Below are 23,420 nucleotides of genomic sequence, written 5' to 3' on the forward strand. Positions count from 1 at the left end.
CAAGATGTACATGACAAATATACAATACAGGAGGAACCTCAGTAGTTCTAGCAATGTTATACACATGTGAAACCAGACGATAAACATACATGAAATTTGAATAAGTACATGTTCAAGATAGTAACAATAATTTACAAAATAAGAGCAGTATGTCAGTAAAGCGACTTCGAAACAGAATAACTGCTAGGTATGTCACATTGTGTAATCAGAGATTCAATTTCCACAGGAAATTAACAGTTTAAATAGCTTTACATGAGGTAGGAAAATTCTTCGGGATGGTATAAGGACTACTGAGTCAAATACTATTCAGAGCATGCTTGTGGAGAAAAAATGGTATGTAGCTTATTTTAGTTTTATATTTAGAACCTACCTCTTGTCCTAACCTAATGGCAGCTTCTGTAAAGCTTCTGCGTTCGCTCTCAAAGTTTTTTCTTTGTTCACTAAATAGCCTCCATTCTTCCTGTAAGCGCTCTTTATCTTCTAACAGATAACAATCCTTTAGGAGTGTAGTTGTATCGTCATCACTTGGAGGAGCAAGCTGCTGCTATAAATATAAAACATATTTAATTTGCAATGATCCACAACAATAGATTTTTGGGTTGCTTACCGTTCAGAACAAGATAACCTTTCTCCGTGGGACTCAAAGAAAAAACATCAGTACCCTATCAAACAGGACCAAATGGTGCCCCCAAACACTAGTTTTACATTGGTAATACATTTGGAAAGCACAGGCCCTCCTACTCCCAATATTCCTCACATTAACATCTAACTTTGTGGTCTGCCCATGTAGAGTGGCTGTCTAAAAATTGCGAGACAAACAACGGGGGCGAGAAGTATGCAGGACGAACCTAGGCATGACCAAAACAAAATAGAAGTATTTTGCTTTACCTCGATGTATAGTTAACCATAACGTTGTATTCCCACAGGCTAATGTGCCTGGCTGCAATAGACAGGACCCCTTAATTTAGGGAAGAAACAGGGGCCTTCTACCACTTACTAGTCCTGTGTGCACAACTGCTAGGGTACAAAATGTGTACACAGTCTGAGCAGCTGCCAAATGAAATACTATTCAAATTGTCTCAAATGCTCAGTGAGTGATAACCAATTGAGATTTGAATGAAAGCCATTAATCAAAGAAACGAGCAAGTATATTATGGTGTATACAAACAAATTGGCAATGAGAAGATAGTCATTCATGCATGCTGGCTCTCTTCGCATTCTAGGAAGGGGGCAGAAAAAATGGACTGTCCCACTTGGGGTGGGGGTGTGTCCAATGACAGATTTTCTGCCCCCACATCCTTAGGGCCAAACAGGGAGTTTTTCTTCAATTTGCCCCCGAGGGAGGCAGAACGTCCACTATAAGCCAGGGAATTGTAAATGGTGGCAAAACAAAAAAGGAGGGTGTCTAGTGTCTTTCTCCCGCCCCCACTTCCCCCCTTGGGGGCAGAATGGGGGTAATCACTTCATCTACCCCCCAGGTGAGGTTGAAAGACTGTCAGCACTTTTTTGTTGGGGGGAGGGGGTGAGGGAGGGTAGGCGGCATGGCGAGGACTATGGTGGGCAGCACTCACCCCATAGTCATTTTTAGGTAGTGCTTCGATCGACCAGTTATAGCTCTTCTGTGGGGTTTGGCACACCCATCGATTGACGTTGTGTGCACCTGGTTCCATTTGGAAATATCTGCAAGTGGGGCCACTTGTCAGCAGTCGATTTATGGGCAGAATGAAACATGGTGGTCTTACTAGTTGGTCACGGTCCATATAAATATGGACTCTAAATACAAGCTTTATATGAGCCACTGGCGAATAGTGTGTTAAATATTTGGTAAGCATATTTAGTCATGCAGTCATATTTCATTGGTGAGCGGTGTTTTATTTGAAAGCATGTAATTTTTTTTCATTTATCACGGATATGTTACATGTTTATTTTGCACGTAGATATGGTTGCATTTTATTTTACTGGATTTCACTTGCTGTGTCACTTGTATTTGGAGGAGTTGTATGTGCACTTTTAGGTTATTTTAAATAGGGTTTGTCACCAATTGATTTCAGTGTGGTTCACGAATGAGTGATTACGGGCAGGGTTGCACTCAGCTTTTTATGTTAAAGCTATATCGGATTAGGTGCAATTGTGGTATTAAGCACTCATGTTATTCAGATTTTTATTTAGTTTATTACTCATTGGTCATGCTGATGGGTTTCTTTTCTACCATCTTGTATTTTAGATAACAGTGAGGAAAAGAATTATACCGAAATGCATTGGGGACAGTTAATAGGAGCTGTGTCATGAGGAACTTTGAACTCCCTTGATGCTGCTAAGAAAAGCCTGACTGCCATCTTTGAAAACGTGATAAAACATTGATGGAGTATAAAACCTTTGGACTAAAAATTGAGAACTTTTGGAATAAAGATAAAAACATGATAAATTAATTGCAAATTTTGGATTCATTCATACATGTGGCTGTGCATCTTGCTCGGGGACCTGATGAGGTTCCAATTTGACACACAAAAGGTTTTTTTTGCCAGGTTGAATAGGTAGTATAAAACTGCACTATAGGCTGCAATGGCAGGACTAAGACATGTTTTAAAGGGCTACCATGGCAGGTGGCCCAATCAGTGCTAAAGGCCCACTAGTAGCATTTAATTTACAGACCCTGGGTACATTTAGTATCATATGCTAAGGACCTATAAGTAAATTAAATGTACCAATCAGGTGTAAGCCACTTTTACCACGTTTTATGCAGAGGAGCACAAGCATTTCAACATTGGTAGCGGTGCTAAAGTGCATAATGCCCAAATGCCAATAAAAAAAACAATTTCAGAAAACTGAAGGAGAGAATTCAAAAAGTTAGCTGGTGACCCTGCAGAGGGCCAACTCCAAAATTTACTCAATGTAGTTTTAGACTGATGAAGGCCCAACCAAATCACCAACAATAGTGCTTTGCAGAAGCCATGACTGAACAAACCAAGAATTGCCAAAGTCAAAAGGCTGGCAGTCAATGCCAGATCTCTTGGCTTTGCCAAGGATTGTCGTCAACTGTTAACAGCTTAAGCAGTAGTTTTTAGGTTAGATGCTGCACTGCTGTAGTCTTCATGAAAGGGTTGAATTTTAATAACTACAAGAAATAAATGTTGTCCTGTGATAGGCTTTGTAAATCAATGCATAGCATTCATTATCCTGATTATTTTTAAAACGTTTCAGGATCCACAAATACAGTGGGTCAATATGTTAACGTGAATGTCCATCAATGAAGAGCCTAACTTGCAGAACCAAAAACATACCCAGAGGAGATGCAACAATAGAAGTAATAAGGAGTGGTTATATGAAATGTACATCCCCACACCTACCTGTAATAGTTGCTGCTGAGTTTTAATAATCTCTGTATACTGATTAATTTCTGCTTTCAGTTTTTCAACTTCCTCTTCATGAACTTCTCTATTAACCACATCTCGTTCAAGTAAAGCTCCATCCTGGACGAGAGACACTACTGATAAAATATGTACAATTTGTTACTCATTTATTGACAGCCACTTTTATGAAAAACAATGCTTAGTTGAAATGCATTTGTACGTTCTACTACAAATTACGTATTGTACAAGAAACAGTAAGGGGATGGAGAAACAAAACACGTTACCCAAATGTTAGGGTTCTACCCAGCAAAGCAACAGGTTTTATAATTCAGTGAATACCATTGATATCGAAAATAATATATATAGAGGCGATGTACCCATGCGGATGCCAAGGACTGTGCAGGAGGACAAAGATAACTAAATATCTCTCTTCACATATGAATCTTCATACCAATTTTTTTTATATGACCACTTGGCAAGAATGCCTATTTTTTTCCAGTGATGTCTGTCCGTTTAAAATGCAAAAAAATTATCTTCTACATCATGTCCCTCCCACTTCTTTAAAGACAGAGAACAATGTGGGCCCAATTCTCAAAGGCGAATGCACAACTAAATTCAACATGAGGTGCACCCCCCACCACCACTGTTCCCTGTAAGATATGTGTGCACCTTTGCTGCCCTGCGCGCTCAGTGTTGTATGTGAAGTGTGCGTGCCAACACAGCACATCCCGCGAGAGACCGTTCATGTGGCTGCTTTTAAAATGCGAGTGGCGCTAAAAATTGTCATTTCCTTGTTGCGGGAGGAAGAGGCCACCGTGGAAGAGGCGAACAGGAGCGGCAGTTAAGTGTCCCTCTTACACTGCAGCCTGCGAAGTTAAGGAGAGTCACAATCTAAGTTCAGCAGCAAGTGGCACCTGCACACACTGCATTCCTTTTTTTTAGCAGAGCGCTGCTGCGGGGCAGATTGTAGGGCTTTTTTGAAAATATTCCAGCTAATCGCATTGCCAATCGTGCTTCTATGCGGCGCTGCACTTAACATGCATAATTTCAAAAAGGCAAGGAATGCAGATAGTGCTGGAGCCACTTGCTGCTGAACTAGATTCTGAAAGCACACGTCGTGCTTCTGGACTTGCTGCATTCCTTTTGTAAATAAGAACGAAGCTGTGGGGCAGATTGTGTGTTTATTGCAGTGCTATGTAGGAGCATGACGGGCGCTGCGATTTACATGAATACTTAAAAAAAAAAAAAGGCACCCAATCTGCCCCTCTGACGTGCTCCCATAGACAAAAGGAATCACTAATATATATATTAGTGATTCTGAAATTACACGCTTCTGGACTGGCTGCATTCCTTTTCTTAATAGGCTGTGTGCTTTAAAAATCAGTAATATATAGTCTCCTAAACATGATAGTTTTCCTTGTGCGACATTCATGTTCTGCTGAAGTTCTTCGTATTACAAGCAGGCATAATGCTTTATATACAAATCACAATAACTTAGTTCCATAATATATGCCCTTGGGCTGTATGTGCCTTCTTAGTCCATCTTGGCTATTTCACAGTAGATTTGTAACCTTTGTTTCTCTATTCAGCCACCTTACAATGATTAGAACTGAAAGTGCATAGATGTGAAGTATATTTTATATGAGCAGCACAAGTCACCAGTCTTAAATAGTTGAGCTCTACAACACATTCTGGTTCTTGTTAGAGCACTGATATTTGTTGCTGCACCCACAGGCGAGGTTGGGTTCTTGGCGCACATACCCTTGGATGCAGCGCACAGAGACCTTACACTGTCGCACAAAGAGGAAATTAATTAGAGGGAACATGGATCCTCATTGTTATGATTTCATTAAATCAATTAAAACATTAGAGTCAGTATATTAATCACACCAGTACTGAGAACACCAATAAGGTAAGCACAAGAAGAAGTGTATTTAAGGTTGGGAACAAGGTGAAGCGCAGGGTTGAGCTGGACATGGAGTTATGGTTAAGTCTTGTGCTTAGGGTCCGAGGTAGAGTTGCTTGAAAGTAAAATGTAGAGTTATAGCTAAAATGAGGTTTAGAGTTGTGATAAGGTAAAGAGTAATTACAGGGTTACCAAATGGTTTGGATAAAGCATAGAGTTAGGGTTAGAGGAAGGTTTACTTCTCAAGGTAAGGAGTAGTGTTAGTGCGATGTAGAGGTAGGCCAAGGTTGAGGGTATCCGTAGGCAAATTCCTCCATTTAAGATTGTTTTCATAGAACATACGTTTCTAGATCCATTTGATCATGTGGTAACAAATGTTCCAAAAGAGGTGTGTTTTGCGTGCCCCGAGTAAGTAGGTTAACACCCAAAGCTTAGCAAGTTTGTGCATATTCTCACCTAATGGTTGTAATTTTCTCACCCTGAATATAGTTGACATTTAATTGCCCCATCAGTGGTGGGAATAAAGAGGGGAACAATTGGTAGAGCTCTGATGCAGGCAAGATGCACACCAGAAAAATACACCCGTCGAGTATAGCAGAATGTCACCCGGAAGCGCCCAGTTCCAACTGAATTTCTTTACGTTTAGGGTTCATAGTCCCCTTACAGTGAGAAAGTGTCATTTTAAACGATAGGACAGGTTCCTGTGATGCTAACGTTAGTTAGCCCCACGCAACTTTCTCTTTGGTTACCTGTCGTTAAAGAATCTATGTAAAACACTTGGTAAGAAAACAAGTTACTTATCTGTAACTACAGTTATCCAGTATATCTTTCATAGATTCACATGCAGGAATCAAGGACAGGACACGTCGTTTGGAAGGGAGTCTCCCTGAGTGCCTACTCAGTTTTTTCATTTTCTCTTCAGAATGTCTGAGAAGAAAGCTCTCTTCAAGGCCTGCAGGACCTGTGACAAGAAGAGGGTCCATGTAGATGATCAGCATAAGGACTGCATCTACTGCCTACATCCCAATCACATTGTCAAGGATTGTAGGATTTGTCGTACCTTCCTTGCCAAAACCATCAGGGAGACAAGGGTTCTTTTGTGGCTCAAATCATCTTCTACAGATGAGGACAGGGCTTCTACATCCAGTAAAAGAGCCAGATCTAGAGACAGGGGGTAGGAAACACCATAAATCCTCTCAGAGCTTCTGACCCTCAAGGAGGTCGTCTTCTCCTCCTTCTAATTACCCTTTTCTCCAACTACAGGATCATCCAAATCGTCAGCTACAAAGACAGTGAGTAAAGCCCAGATCAAGACTCTTTCTCTGGAGTCTTCTCACACAGTTTCTGTCACCTCTTCTACTTCAAGTACTTCATCTACAGTCTCTACTGCCGCTATAACCTCTCCTATAGTGTCCTCAAAAACTTCAACTTCTAAAAAGTCTTCTGGACCTAAAGAAGCATCTTCTGTCACTCCATCTCTAAATCACCGTCAACTGCACCGTCGGCGTCAGTTCCTTCAATGAAGTTTCCTTCATCTTCAAAGTCATCGTCGACGAAAACCCTGTCGACGTTGAAGTCATCGTCGACGAAGAGCCCGTCAACGTCTAAGATACCGTCGTCGACGAAGAGCCCGTCAACGTCTAAGATACCGTCGACGAAGAGTCCATCGACTACTGCCCAGTCGACGATGGCCCCATCGATGGAGGTCCCGTCGACGACAGTACCGTCGACGACAGCACTGTCAACGAAGAGCCCATCAACGGCAGCACAGTCGATGACGGCACGTCTGTGAAGAGCCCATCGATGGCAGCACAGTCAACGACAATTACAGCGACGACGAGCCATTCGACGACTATCCCGTCAACAACTCAGTTGGAGGTTACACCTTTGGTCAAGACTCCAACTGTCAGTGAAGAGTCACTTAAGAACCAAGACTACATCTACGAGGGCTTTGTCTATGCTGCCACAAACTCAAACGTCACCTGTCAATGTACACACACTTCCAGTTAAAAACGTAGCATAGCCAGGATTAGTCTAATATATCTCCTCTGTTGCCGTCGCATATACTGGAAACATATGTAGAGGAAGAGGACTCTGATGAGGAGGACTGAGGAAGAAGGCCCCTTTGGGATTGCACGCCATCCCTCAGAGTTAAGAATAAAGTGTCAGGAAGAGGATGAAGAGGATGACTACCAGGAACATTTTTATCAGGAGGACTTGTCTATACCCGATCATACTGGTAGTGGTAGTGATCCCTACAATGGTGGGGAGCACACAGTGTTGTTTTAAATACCCCTCACACACCAACAGGCCCCTTGGTGTCATGCTTCATCATTGGGGTCTTCGCACCCCTCTACGGGATGCGGCGTGCTGCGACTCACGACTACGTAGGAGCACTGAAAGTGAACTATGTGTTGGTGTGTGTGAGGGAAATAAGTGAGTGGTGAGGTGATGAAAAGTGATGGTTAAAAGATACCTGGCTCGTAGGAGAAAAAATAATAAAAAGTTTTTATTAAGCCCTCGGCTGGTATCATTAAAAAGGTGCAGGGTGAGGTTGTCTGTTACAAATTAGGGTACGTCAACCTCAAAAGTGCGTCGACATGTTTCGGAGTGTAAGAACTCCTTCAGGACGAGGATATGCACAACTATCCTCACCTTACTCACATGGGATGTAGATGTGAAAGTGTACTCTACAAAAGTTAAAAAGGTGAAGTGTACCTATTAGTGTTATTGCAAATAAAGTCTGTTGTGCCCAATTGGCGTTAATAGTACAGAACCTGGGAATGAACAAAAAACATAATAAATCATAACATCACAATTGGACATCGATGATCAATAAAAAAGACCTATTCAATACATAGGAGGGTGATGAAGAACCAAAATGAGGTCCAAGAACCCTGTAAAGGAAAAAGGACATAGACACACATATAAACAAAGACACACATTGATTGAGAATAAAATCGCAATGAGATTCCCTAAGTTGGAATTCTGGAGGGAAAAAGACATTTTCATATACAGTGCTTACTTATGGACAAAGGCTAGCTGCCCTCATGAGCCAAAGAGTAGTATTGGGGGTTCTTTCTTCCTGCACAATGTGGCAACCTGCAGGATGTTAAAAAGCTAGGTTTAGGGTATTAGATGCTAATTCTCAAAAGTAATGTCCAGTACTTCTTCATTACGAAGGACTAAGTCCTTCTTTGGGCATTTCCAGTTTTCAATTATGCACTAATTAAAGCAATTGTTGGCAATATATAAGGGGGTAGGTCAGCACGACTCGACATACCGTCGGAGCAGCGTTGAGGGGAAGGCAGCCCACCAGGTCATCCAGAAACCGTGAGTTTGGTCATTGAAGGTAGTGGCATCTACATTACATTTGAGAATTAGCATCTAAGACCCTAAACCTAGCTTTTTAACATCCTGCAGGTTGCCACATTGTGCAGGAAGAAAGAACCCCCAATACTACGCTTTGGCTCATGAGGCCAACTAGCCTTTGTCCATAAGTAAGCACTGTATATGAAAATGTCTTTTTCCCTTTAGAATTCCAACTTAGGGAATCTCATGGTGATTTTATTCTCAATCAATGTGTGTCTTTGTCTATATGTGTGTCTATGTCCTTTTTCCTTTACAGGGTTCTTGGACCTCATTTTGGTTCTTCATCACCCTCCTATGTATTGAATAGGTCTTTTTTATTGATCATCGATGTCCAATTGTGATGTTATGATTTATTATGTTTTTTGTTCATTCACAGGTTCTGTACTATTAACGGCAATTGGGCGCAACAGACTTTATTCGCAATAACACAAATAGGTACATTTCACCTTTTTAACTTTTGTAGAGTACACTTTCACATCTACATCCCATGTGAGTAAGGTGAGGATAGTTGTGCATATCCTTGTCCTGAAGAAGGAGTTCTTACACTCCGAAACATGTCGACGCACTTTTGAGGTTGAGGTACCTTAATTTGTAACAGACAACCTCACCATGCACCTTTTTAATGATACCAGCCGAGGGCTTAATAAAAACTTTATTATTTTTTCTCCTACGAGCCAGGTATCTTTTAACCATCACCTTTCATCACCTCACCACTCACACTTATTTCCCTCACACAGACCAACACATAGTTCACTTTCAGTGCTCCTACGTAGTCGTGGGTTCCAGCATGCCGCATCCCGGAGAGGGGTGCGAAGACCCCAATGATGAAGCATGACAACTGAAGGACTGGGTTATTTAAGACCCAGCGGTGCCAGGGGACAACACCTGAAACCTTTGTGGGTAACCTGTTCCGGCGTACAAGTGACAAAGACACGGGACACTTCCTTCGGCGTCAAAGATTCGAGGTTTATTTACTGCAGGGAACACAGAAGTCACGAGAAGTACACAACAAGTATGTTCGCGGGATCTGCTTCGGTTTGCTACTGTGGATCGCTCCTTTTTATACATATTTCTCCCATAGGCTTACATGGTACACAAAGGTTTACAACTTGGTTCCCATAATTATCCCCGAGAGGGGTCGCTTTGATGTATTCAGGGTCCGGAACATAAGTGCGGAAACATTTGGCGGTTCCCAACTGTAAAAGCCCATCTTCCCACCATTAGTACATTCCAATCAGCAATAAACAGATCGAAGAGGGAACAAGGACAGGTGCAGAGGAAGATGGAAACAGTGGGGAGATCGAAAAGGGTGTAAAAGGGGAGGTATCGGGAAACACGAGCTACAGGCATCAAAGGGACGTGCCTAATGAGATGCACGGCTGAGACAATAGACCGGCACGGCAAGATGAGACTCGAGCGGGGCCATCTGCCTTACAGTATCATCCCCCTCATCATAATGACACTTTCAAAGGAAATGTGTCTTCCGCAAATGTCTTGGGAATCCCAGGGTCGCGAAGCGGACAACGTCCGTTCGCTGGCTACTTGAGGGCAAGAAACAAAATGGATGCCGTATCTAAGATGGAACCCGTGGGTACAGATGGATAAACCCACGAAACAGACGAACGGTTTAGGTTAGCACAGCGAAACTGCGTACACCCACTAAACTCGTCATTTGCGGTTCATAGATACCAGACTCGACCATATTCGTGCGAGTCGAAAACACCACTTACAATCGTCACGGAACCTCAGACGCTCCTTTTGCCCTCATGTAGGCAAGCACTAGTCAGAATCATATTCGATATTCATCAGACCATCTAGATGTTGCTGTAACATCGCTCTGTCCAACCGAGCTCCTTTGGCAACAGGCGGTTGTCTTATACACGTCGTAGCACAGAGGCCACATAAGGCAGGACCACACTGCACACAAAAGCAACATGTGAACAGGAACGCCACAACAACTCCGATAATCATCAGAATCTTCCAACCCCAAGTCGACATCAGGCCCCAAAACCACCCAAGCAGCGTCCAATCCCCTACGTCCACGTGTATGGACTCAGATCTTATGCAACTTTGAGATGGCTTGATAGACGGTCGGAGCGTTATCTGGAATGAAAATGCAGCAGCTCGAATGGATCACCTTACATACCCCACCTCGATCTGCTAAGATCACGTCTAAAACCATACGGTTTTGTAACGTCATAAGCCTATCCGCCTGAAGTTCTGTGGTGATATTACCAAGGGCACTGGCAGTAATATTAGCTGTCGATTCCACCACTCGAGTCAATTGTCTCAGGTTCCTACTATTAACCATAGGCCCCCAAAACGGGAGGAAACCCTTGAAAAAGTCTCCTGCCTCTTGACCGGCAGTGTCCTCTTCGCTAATTACGCCCCTCACAACTCTAGTCTTGTGATAGTCTGCATCTACAGTGAACGTCGGAGGCAACAGATTTGCAATAAAACATGAGCCCACAAAGTCGGAGGGCAACCATGCATACGCACGATCATGGCAGACAAAGTATGTACCCTTGGCAGCCAGAAACACAGGGGACGAGACCATCGGCAGAATGTAATTCTCGGAGCAAGCACTCTCTCCAAGACGAGCTTTCGATCTTCGGCCACGACCCATTAGACAGAAATTACCAATGTGGGGTACGACCCATATCGGAGGCGAGCTTCTAAGCTGTTTTTCACTCGTGAGCGCACTATACTCGACCTTACTCAGGACCCTATAGGCTTGTACCTCTTCCTCTGGGATGAGCGACGGCTCATAGATATCTCTATCCAAATCTTCTATCGCTATAGACAAAGGCTTATGATACGAGCCAGGGCCAGAGTAGGGAGAACGTGGCTCTCGACTGGGGTAAGAATCTAGTGCGCTCCGAAACATTGTTTGGAATGCTCGAGCTGAACCCTGGGAACTATAAGGTAGGACCAGATATGGAATTCCCTTATCAGTGGTATGTGGCATTAGCCCACACACCCAACAATTAGTAGTATTAACCACTAACTGGTGCTGATGAAGGAGCTGGATAAAGGAATTATTTCGGAATTCTGCACGTCTAACCTGTTCGTGTTCGGGTAAGATATGGAAGGAATGAGGGGATGCAGTGGAGGTAAGCTTAGGATCAGAAGTAGGAGTAGGTATGGCAGAAGGTAAGAAGTACGACATCATGTAATACACCCCACCCGCCAATAGTGCAGAAACAGTCAAAAGCAATACGAACACTTGAAACATAAAACATTTGGTACGAATAAGTTGTTGCAGTTTGAATCTTTGCGCCTGAGCTTCTTCCAAGTCCATCAGCTTTGAAAACGCCATCCCCTATGACCGTCCGCAACGTTTCTTGACGCACTTCGTTCTGTGTAGCAGTAGTCAATCCCCAGGAGTTCCCAGGAATCGACAGTCTTTAACCTAGCGTCAAGACCTACTAACCAGAAGGAAGTACACGCGCGGCCCTACGGCCTTTATTCACAATGTATGTACAAAAGTCTCTCAGCTGTGGAAGCAAAAACACATGCGGAACGAAACTCAATATATACAGAAATAATCACAATAATACGGGTGTTCAGACTGATCGTAGCAAACGGGATAATGCAATTGTCAAGGGGAAAACGAAATTTCTTTATTAGTCCTGAGTGCTGGATCGCAAAAAGTATCGGGTTTTCCCAGGACGTGTCTGTTCATCAAACAAAGGATCCGATGAGGGAACAGAGTTCTGCTGATCAGTCGAATGTTCTGGTCTTGAGTCTTTTGGTGACAAATGTTCAACAATGTCTTTCTGCTGCACTGAGGATTCTCCGACAGGTTGTGCGTCGCTAAAAGGTACAAAAGCCGGCAATCCTTCGGTTTCAGCTGAAGCAATGCCCTTCCTCACCCACGAGTCTGCCGGTAAAGGTATAGGAACCTTCTTTGTATGAGTGGCATGCACCCAATTTTTTCGACCTTCCAAACGGACGGCAGTTCTCGTGGCAAGGAGGACCTGGAAGGGTCCAGTGAAGCGGGGTTCCAAATTCTTCTTACGAGCAAAGTTGCGGGTAACCACCCAGTCTCCGGGTTGGAGCTGGTGGCCTGGACCCTCCGTCTGCGTCGGCAGTGCTTCGTAAACCTGTTGGTGAATTAACCTCAGTTTAGCAGTCAGATCATGAAGATAGTCAATCAACATTGGGTACTCAAGACTAGAAAACACACCCGGTCTAGGGACCCCCCAAACATTCGCAGGACGACCGAACACTATTTCATAGGGACTAAGCCCTACTCGGGAGTGTACTGTCGCCCTTGTTGACAATAAAGCTAAGGGTAAAGCGTCAGGCCACGAAAGACCAGTCGTAGCCTGAATCTTCACCAGCTTTAGTTTAAGGGTGCCATTATACCCTTCAACCAAACCAGCTGACTGGGGATGATTGGCGCTATGGAATTTTTGATTAATTCCAAGGCCCTTACACACACTCTTCATCACACTCCCCACAAACTCACTTCCGTTATCAGACCATACAATCCGAGGCATTCCATACCGAGGAAAGTATTCCTTCAGCAGGATTTTCGCAGTCGACAGGGCAGTGTTGTCTTTGAGAGGGTAGGCTTCAATCCATCGGGAGAACGCGCAAACCACAACTAAAACGTATTTCAGGTTATTGCATCTCTCCATATGGATGAAGACTAATTGAATCACCTCAAAAGGACATGATGGGGGAGCAAAATGGCCAGGAGGTGTTGGGGTTCCCTTACCAGGATTGTACAACATACATACCATACAATTCTTAACCAACCGTTCAGCACATTTCGTGATACCATCATTCTTCCACACAGGGGACAGCAACTTACAAATACCTTTCACGCTAATATGTGCTAACCCATGTGCCATTGTCACAACAGCTAGCACATACGCATCTGGCAACATCCATCTCTTATGTTCCGACAAGTCAACCCAACAACCATTCGCATCCAACTTTCCCGTACTTTCTTTCCACTTCATCTTTTCAGTCTCGGTGGCCTCATTCTGTATCGCTTTCACACTCTCGATAGTATCCTCACACATGCTCGTTTCTGTAGGCCACCTAACCGAACTCGCCACATACATTCGAGTGCTAAGGTTCCGGGCAGTCTCCTTAGCAGTCTCATCCGCAAACGCATTACCACGACCGACATCATCCGTCACCTTACGATGCGCACTACATTTAACAATCGCTACCTGCTTAGGCAACGTAAGTGCATCCAAAAGATCATTCACAAGCTGGCCATGCTGAATCTTCGTACCATGCGACGTCATAAACCCTCTCTCTCTCCACAATCGTCCAAAGCTATGGGCGACGCCAAATGCCTATTGGCTGTCGGTAAACACATTCACACGTTTCCCTTTCGCTAACACACACGCTCTAGTAAGAGCAATCAGTTCTGCAGCCTGGGCAGAGTTCTGATTCAATCTTGCAGCTTCCACAACAGTATTCAAAGTTACAACAGCATACGCAGTAGTCACATCACCATTTGGCAATTTAAAACATGAACCATCCACATACAAAGTCCCATCGGGATCATCCAAAGGAGTGTTTTTAAGGTCCACGCGACCTTTTGTTTCCTCCTCAGTCCTTAAATAACAGTCATGAGCTGTTATTTCATCTGACTCTGTACTGATTGGCAATAAAGTCGCCGGGTTTAGGACATTACAACGTTTTATCTGAATATGACTTGCCAAAAGCGTCAATTCGTACCCAGACAATCTTGCACTCGTCAAGTGCTGAGTTTTCGTACGATTTAGGAGAGTGTCAACTGCATGCGGAACCATCACCGTAAGCATATTATCCATGACCAATCCTGCTGATTGTCGGATGGACACCGCAGCTGCCGCTGTTGCTCTCAAGCAACTCGGCAATGCCCTAGCTACAGGGTCCAAGGTCGAGGAAAAATATGCACATGGACGTTGCTTACCACCAAAAGGTTGCGTTAAGACACTCAAAGCACAACCTTCCCTCTCGTGAACATATAATGTAAACGGCTTGCTGTAGTCAGGGGTACCTAACACAGGAGCCGAACACAATGAGTCACGCAATTCAGAAAAACTCTTCTGACATTCTTCCGTCCATGGTAAAGGAGTTGAAACATCCTTGCACGTAAGAGCCACCAATGGTTTCGCTAGTAATGAAAAATTTGGAATCCATTGCCTGCAATATGACGTGATACCTAGAAAGGCACGCACATCTCTTTGAGTTGTTGGCACAGTCATTCGCGCAATTGCTGCAATTCTCTCTGGGGTCAACCGCCTTTCCTCCTTTGACAATAAGTGACCTAGATAGGTTACTTCTTGACAACAATATTGGAGTTTAGAAGGGGACACCTTGTGATGTAAGTCACAGAGATGTTGCAGCAACGACACCGTAGCAATTTTGCAAATGTCCTGAGTATCTGCAGCCACCAATAAGTCATCGACATATTGGATTAAGGCCGCACCAGCCGGCAACATAAACGCATCCAGTTGACCCTTCAAGGCTTGACTGTAAATGGATGGACTCTCACAGTAACCCTGAGGAGCACGTTTAAACCGGAAACTACGTCCACCAAGGGAGAAGCCGAAAAGGTCTCTGCTCTCCTCAGCAATCGGAATACTGAAGAACGCATTCTTCAGATCGATCACCGAAAACCAAGATGCCGATGCTGGAATCAGAGTCAGTAGCGCCGTGATGTCGGGCACAACAGGGAACTGAGGAATCACAATTTTATTTACCTCCCGTAAATCGATAACAAAACGATAGACAGGCGGTTTCGAAGGATCAGTTCATTTCAGAATAGGCAACACAGGACTGTTGCACACGTTTCCCCGAGTCTCCTCAATAACGTCTTTCTCGATCAGATCATAGATGATCGCCAACAACACTCGTTCACCATCAAGAGAGATACGATACTGGGGAATACGTGGCAATCGCACATTAGATTTCAGCTGAACAACATAAGGGGAGATGTCGAGCAGGCCCACATCATTGGGACCTGTTGCCCACAAAGATGCAGGAAGAGAACTCAATTCCGGTGGAAGCTTATCGAGAGACAAGTACATAGGAGAGACAACCCTCTCACCCAAAGTAAGCTTTACTCCCGCAGGAGAACAATACAAAGTCGCATACAAACGTTTTAGCAAATCCAGGCCCAAAAGATTTTCACCACAACCAGTAGTCAAAATCAAAGGAGCTTGGAGCTCGCGAGGTCCAATTGTAAGGGGCAAAGGGCGCGAAACTGGATTGCTAACGGGGGCGCCAGAGAATCCAACGGAAACATTTGTCAAGCCAGACAAAGGTGCGCCAGGGAGTTTCGAATGCATTATGGAACTTTTCGCTGCACCAGTGTCCAACAGAAAAGGCTCAACGACGCCCGATGTAGCAACTGCGACGTAAGGCCCTCCCTGATCAACCGGAACTGATACCACTCCCTCCCCTTGTCTATGGCTGTCCTAGTAATTACTGTCGTCAGTTCCCTGATTGACATAATAATCGTCTACATTGTACTGCGCAGATCGTCCTTGCGAGGATCCACGTTGATCAAAACAATTATTGGAATTTGATGAGTTATCTGAACGATCATTTTGAGCACCACGACCCCTACCACGTGATGTCTGCTGAGAACCACCACGACCTCCTCTAGAGGAGTTACCACTATTACAATCATTTAGAACAGGACAGTTGAATTTTAAATGACCCTCCTGTCTACAATAGGCACACTGATTGTACCCTAACGAAGATCTTTGGGAAGAGGAGTCATTTCGCGATTGCGACCTATTTGACTGTGGCTGCGATCGATTCCGCTGCGAATCATTTTGAGTCGAACGCGGAGGATAAGCCTGCTGCAACAACACTTTAGTTTTGAGTTCTTTCGTCTTTTTATCCGCGCAGTCGTTCTCTTCTTTCTCCCTATTCTCATAATATTGAGCCGTGGCCAATATCTGAGCGGAAGTAGAAACAGCCCACGCACTTTCGGAGTTTCTTAATTTGTTGCTCAAGTCAGGCAATAAATTTGAAACAAATTTGTCCACAAACAACCTCTGACCACCTTCAGTACCCATATCTTGACCGCTGTGGTCGATGAAAGCCTCCTCGAATCTCGTGAAGAAATCCGAGACACTCTCATCCTTCTTTTGCTTGCAAGCGGACAGTTTGTCCCAATTCACCCTCATAGCAGGCATAAGCGTTTTCATTAGGGTAATTATTCTCTGAGGGAGGTCAGTAATGAGCTGTTCGGGTTTAGCCCCACCAACTTGTCGTGCATCTGCCGCGATAAGAGCAGCCCAATCACCACCTAATTCCACCGCATGGTTTTCTTGACGAATCTTTGCCCATACCGGTTGCGGTACGACATTGCCAAACAGCATATCGATATCGGCAAGGTTCATTATCGTAGCGTCTACAAGCTGCGATAATTCTTTATAGTACCCTGCAGGATTTTTGCGAGGGTCAGGCAAAGATTGCTTTACCTGTAAAACTTCTGATCGTTTCCATGGAAGATGGATCCACACCCGCTGAAAATGTGGCAAGATCGGCGGAGCAGCGCCAGGGTTACCTGGCATCCACACTGGAGGAACCTCTCGCATAGGAAACTGACCAGGTACCTCTAACGGACCCTCAATGTCTTCGACAAACAATGCTCGAGGCATCATAGAAGGACGAAAGGACAGTAATTGCTCGACTGCACGTCGAACATTGGTACCTATGACCATTCCGCTTGAGAACTGAAGCTGCAGATTAGTCAAGGCAGTCATTACATCATCGGATGCGTCAGCCAATATTAGGTCACGTAAAGCTTTGCACATTTCTTCAAAAACAAATCTTTGTGTCGGTATATTGAATTGCTCAAACGTTTTTAATACCGCACGTGGAGCATTCCTAGCGGGACATCTCACCCAACTCATAGCCATATTACACAATAAGTCACGCTCCCTACCATCAGGAAGCTGACTACGTCTTTGAGGACCGTCCGAACCAGCGGACTCAAGAATAGGACCAAGAGAATGAAAGAAGTTAGCAGCTACAGAAGGGGTACGACGTCGAACAGACGGAGACGAAGAATAGCCCAGAGGGGTAACAAGAGAAGTACCAGGAACAGAAGGAACGGCAGGAGAAACCAGAACAGTAGAAACAGCGGGAGCAGGAGTATGAGGAAGTACAAGTGGAGGAGCAGTAGGGACAGAAACAGGTAGAGGAGCAGGGACAGCAGGAAGTGCAGGGACAGGAGCTGGTTGAGGAACAGGTACAGGAGGAACCACAGGAACTGCGGTATCCTGTGAGTACGGAGGTGGTGATTTCATAAGATAAGACATTAAGGGGTCATCGATACCTTCCTCCTTTTTGTCCGTATCCGCCGGTAAAGCAGGATAGCACTTATCGGCAGACATACGTTGTAATCTATCAAAGACTTCCTTTTCCTTTTCCTCCTTATCACGCTGAAACTGCTCTGCTTTCTTTACAATGGTAGCAACACCGTCTCTCTGATTACGTTTAGTCTGTCTGATCTCTTTCTGTCGGGCTTCTTTGCGCCACAACCGAAAGGCATCAAACATGGCCGGCCTTGACTTTTTCTTAAACAATTTAACCTCAAGATTATCTAAAATCGGGGTCTCAAAACTACCGTGAGGTGGCCAACTAAGGACACCATCTTTTTGGTGTAACGAATCCAATATTCATTAAAAGTAATCAGACCTAGCCCATGTTTACTATAGAGCTCATAAGTGGGAGTTCCAACCGGAGGTATCGGACAAGAGTCCTCCAGTCGGGAATCCGTACCACAACGTCTAAAACAACTAAACAGAGTACAGCGACCAGGCATCTTGCACACTAGCCGAGTTTCACAAACTTCAAGGGTTACGGGATTTACCAAGTCCCAGCAAAGAGCAAAAACCCTCGGTCTTTGGCGGCTGCAGTCGTCAAATATCACAACAAAGTACCAAGAACCACAAATGCAATGGAACCATGCAACAACTAAGCAACCACAACCAAGAACTCTGGGAGCGACCCACAAATACTTAACTCAAAGATCGATGGCGTCACCAGGAAGGCCCGTCAACCGTCTCGCTATACCAAGGTCTACGCCAGGCGCCAAAACAGGTCTACAGTAAGGGCAGCAGTCCATCGCAGCCGTCAGGAGGCGGGAATCTTCGCGGGAAAAGTCGTCGGGCCACTTATTTCGACAACAGGATCGATGAAGCGGGGTGCACCTTCCCTCGGAGATTTCACACGAAGTTCCTCACGATCGTCGGGCTTGGACCGGTACCACTGATGCAGCCCCACGTTGGGCGCCAACTGAAGGACTGGGTTATTTAAGACCCAGCGGTGCCAGGGGACAACACCTGAAACCTTTGTGGGTAACCTGTTCCGGCGTACAAGTGACAGAGACACGGGACACTTCCTTCGGCGTCAAAGATTCGAGGTTTATTTACTGCAGGGAACACAGAAGTCACGAGAAGTACACAACAAGTATGTTCGCGGGATCTGCTTCGGTTTGCTACTGTGGATCGCTCCTTTTTATACATATTTCTCCCATAGGCTTACATGGTACACAAAGGTTTACAACTTCGTTCCCATAATTATCCCCGAGAGGGGTCGCTTTGATGTATTCAGGGTCCGGAACATAAGTGCGGAAACATTTGGCGGCTCCCAACTGTAAAAGCCCATCTTCCCACCATTAGTACATTCCAATCAGCAATAAACAGATCGAAGAGGGAACAAGGACAGGTGCAGAGTAAGATGGAAACAGTGGGGAGATTGAAAAGGGTGTAAAAGGGGAGGTATCGGGAAACACGAGCTACAGGCATCAAAGGGACGTGCCTAATGAGATGCACGGCTGAGACAATAGACCGGCACGGCAAGATGAGACTCGAGCGGGGCCATCTGCCTTACAGTATCATCCCCCTCATCATAACGACACTTTCAAAGGAAATGTGTCTTCCGCAAATGTCGTGGGAATCCCAGGGTCGCGAAGCGGACAACGTCCGTTCGCTGGCTACTTGAGGGCAAGAAACAAAATGGATGCCGTATCTAAGATGGAACCCGTGGGTACAGATGGATAAACCCACGAAACAGACGAACGGTTTAGGTTAGCACAGCGAAACTGCGTACACCCACTAAACTCGTCATTTGCGGTTCATAGATACCAGACTCGACCATATTCGTGCGAGTCGAAAACACCACTTACAATCGTCACGGAACCTCACACCAAGGGGCCTGTTGGTGTGTGAGGGGTATTTAAAACAACACTGTGTGCTCCCCACCATTGTAGGGATCACTACCACTACCAGAGTGGATTCTATTTTGTTTATGTAAATTGCCAGGGGAGACAGAATCCACTTCCTCCTCTCCCTCCCTCCTCTTGTTATTTTCTTATACCCGGTCATAGACAGTCACATAACATTCCAAGACCGAAAGAAACAAGTCATCTTCCACCGTAATTGATCCAAGTTCTGCAGGCCATGTTGGCTGATTATCAGCAGAGGTTCCCACATGAATCAGCTGCTAATATTGAACCTGCCATTCCGGTGACAACACCTATGCCACTTTTACCAATACAGGGGTCTAGTTCATCAAGACACCCTGCAGAAGATATCCCAAAAGGGGGTCAAGATACATCATCATCTGATGAGGATGACAGAGAGGAAGGTGAACTACCTCATGATAGCGTACCTGGGGATCCTTGGGATGAATATATAATCCCCATGCCTTCACCTCCTATGCCACAACGCTCTGATTCTCCGCCTGAAGATATTGGCGGTTTTCATAATATTATGCAACGGGCTGCTACACGTTTTCAGCTTCCAGTTACTATTGAACAGTCGGATTGCTTCCTTCATGACTTTAAGGAAGGTTATAGAAAGGTCACTAGAGCTATACCAATTCTAGATTTCATCTGGAAGGAAGCTCTGAATATTATGAAGACGCCTGCTTCCATACCTGCAGTCCTTACTAGAATTGAAAATAAATATTGAGCACCGCCAGACACTCCAGCCTGTCTAGTGGGACACCCGCGCCCGGACTCCGTAATTTCGCAACCTGCACAACAGAGGTCGAAAACTCCATCCACTCCCATATCTACTCCACCAGATAAAGAGGGCAGACGATTGGATTTAATAGGCAAAAAAAATCCATCAATGCTGCATCATCTGTCAAGGCAGCAAATTCTCTAGCAATCTTAGCTCGTTATGACCGCCAGATGTGGTCAGATTTATCTGAATTTTTAGGGCTTATCCCTGAAGATCGCCAGCAGGAAGCATGGAAGATAGTGGTCGAAGGAGAGCGGGTGGCGTCAGAAATAATTGACTGTGCCTTAGACATTGTAAATACTAATTTCCGGCAACTAGCGGGTGCTGCTGTCGTCAGACGCCAGGGATGGCTTAAGGCAGCCTCTTTTATACCTGAGGTACAGACTAAAATACTAAATATGGCTTACGATGGTGACTCTTTTTGGTAAGCATATTGACGATGCCTTGTTACCCATCGAAACAGATACGGAAACTGCTAAATCTCTTGGCACCTTGCGGTATAAGAGAGGATCTTTCAGAGGATCAAAGGGTCGATGTTTTTCCTCGAGAGGAAATTACCACAATCAAAACAACAGACAATACCAGTCTCAATATAAACAACCATATTACCAGTCCTCTTACAGTCTTCTTCGGGCAATTTCTCTCGTCAGGACGGAAGAAGACGCTCGAACAACCAACGCCGTGACTCAAATAAGAAACAATGAGTTTTGCCAGACACCAGTCACTCCTTCTCCCCTCCCTGTGGGCGCAAAGATTTCAGCCTTTTTTCACCAATGGCGAAACATCACATGGTATCAGTGGGTCCTCAACCTTGTTCAAAGAGGGCACACTCTAGAGTTCTTGAAGAAACCACCTATGACTCCGCCCAAGGGTCCCCCTTCCCCTCGTCTTCACTTATTGTTCAAGGAAGCTTTAAACATGTTCCGCAAGAATGCAATATAGAAAGTTCCAATCTGGCAGAAAGGGAAAGGATTCCACTCTCGTTTCTTTCTCATAAGGAAAAAATTGGGGGAGTGGCGTCCAATTCTCGACTTGCGCAAACTCAACAAGTTCCTAAAAAAACAGTTTCCGAATGGTGACTCTGGCAGAGGTGTTGAACTGTCTGAACGAAGGGGACTTTATGGCTTCTCTGGACAAGGAAGACGCCTACTTCCATATACCTAGGCTGTGGGGTTTTAGGTTTAAACCTATATTAACTGATAGAACCCCACTGAAAGAGAAATAGCCCTCACCAGTGAAAACATATAAACACTGAAAAAACACCAGCACAACCACAAACTAAATGCCATTCAAAGAAAGGAAAAAGAGAGTGAAAGTAATTTTTTTTCTCCCTGAAGGGGCCAATACAATGTAACTTTATTATACAAGCTAGCAGTAAGAAAGACTGGGCTAACATTATTCTAATGGAGTTTTGATGTTTAGGGATGCCACTAAAATATTGTTTCTTGTTCCTTTTGCTTTTTTCAGTTTTTGTGGTCTTTGGTCTAAAGATAAAGGGTTTAGAAGCATGTTTTACATCTCGTTTAATTATTTTATAAACTGTTGAGCATCTGGAAATATCAAAATCATATTTCATATTTTGGCTGCGTTTGATTCTTTCACTGATAGGTAAAATGCCTGGTTTCATAAGAATCTTTCCTAATATGTGTCATCACATTTACCCACAGAGAATGGGTAAAAACCCTTAATGCATCAGCCCACAGTTTCTAGCGGGTCAGTATTGATAGTAGGTGAATTGCCAACACCTCAGGCTTTAAACATTCAATGCAAGGTATAGTGACAGGTATATGTATAAAGAGCGCTATAACCAAGCATCTGGGATAGTGGTGAAAACATGACACTTTTGGAAAACAGAACATTCCAAGTGACACTGTGTCACTTGGAATGCTCTGCAAAAAAAGGTTCTTTCCAAGTTCAGCAAAGATTGGAGTGATATTGTTTGTATTTGCAGTGATTCAGCTACGTATATGGAAAGGTTGTGTGTGATGACCTGTCAAAATTGATACCCGAGCTGAACTAATTCCCTGTAGGAGATCCTTGCTACTTGTTAGATGGTATGATGAAAGCATCTTTACATTCTTCAGAGTTAATGAGGGATGCTGTTTTCTTTTTAGTCCATTCTGGAACACTGTTTTCTTATGCACAGGAACTGAAACGCAAATATTTATAATTTCCTGGTTTGTGCTATATTATCCATATGGCAACGGTTTACAACATTTTTGCTAAGTGATGATGCCAAAGGCATATAATGGGAGGATCTTTGGTCGCATATTGATAGTGATGTAAAAAAAAGTACGCTCTACTGCATTATTAGATTTTTACAGGAAAACATAACTGCTGTAGTGGACATGATAAAAAGCTAGAGTCTGAAAACACCCTTGTCTGCCAAGTGTTCCGCATAATTGGTGTAGATGTGAAACATCTCCTAGAGAGTAGACTGGGTGACACCTTTAGTGACTTCGGCACTGCAACATTTTCCATGTTAGAGTGCTTGCCAATTGGTAAGCAAAGCAATGTTGTAGAGCAATTCAGGAACGTTTATTTTACAATGTATAAGAAATGGCTTGCAATGATGCATAGAAATGTCCCTTCACACAAATGGCATTTGAAGTAAATGAAATCTCACTGTGGTACTCTGACAAGTTCTAGATCCCTTCAGTAAAGGGGAATTTCCTCCGTAGTTTCAAAAGTGCTGCTTCATTTTTGACAGTTTCAATAACTCTGATGGCATAAGCGCCAGCTCAATGCAAATGTTGCAGAACCTGCCATGAGAATCGCAATGTTCAA

General features: G+C 44.3%; 1 protein-coding gene across 6 annotated transcripts in view; it reads right to left on the minus strand.

Annotated features, from left to right (window-relative positions):
* SSX2IP (SSX family member 2 interacting protein) overlaps positions 1-23,420 on the minus strand; it is a 632,083-nt gene that overhangs the window by 177,862 nt on the left and 430,801 nt on the right. For 2 of the 6 annotated variants that reach the window (XM_086954025.1, XM_086954043.1), the window contains 2 exons: positions 3,348-3,487; positions 371-544 (listed from right to left, as the gene is read on the minus strand). In XM_086954025.1, coding sequence (XP_086810151.1) covers positions 371-544; positions 3,348-3,487 — 314 coding nt within the window. The remainder of the gene's footprint in view (positions 1-370; positions 545-3,347; positions 3,488-23,420) is intronic. The other 4 variants (XM_086954035.1, XM_086954027.1, XM_086954031.1 and 1 more) reach the window with 4 other exon arrangements.

This window comes from Lissotriton vulgaris, chromosome 1_1 (genome assembly GCF_964263255.1).
Source record: "Lissotriton vulgaris chromosome 1_1, aLisVul1.2, whole genome shotgun sequence".
Taxonomy (NCBI): domain Eukaryota; kingdom Metazoa; phylum Chordata; class Amphibia; order Caudata; family Salamandridae; genus Lissotriton; species Lissotriton vulgaris.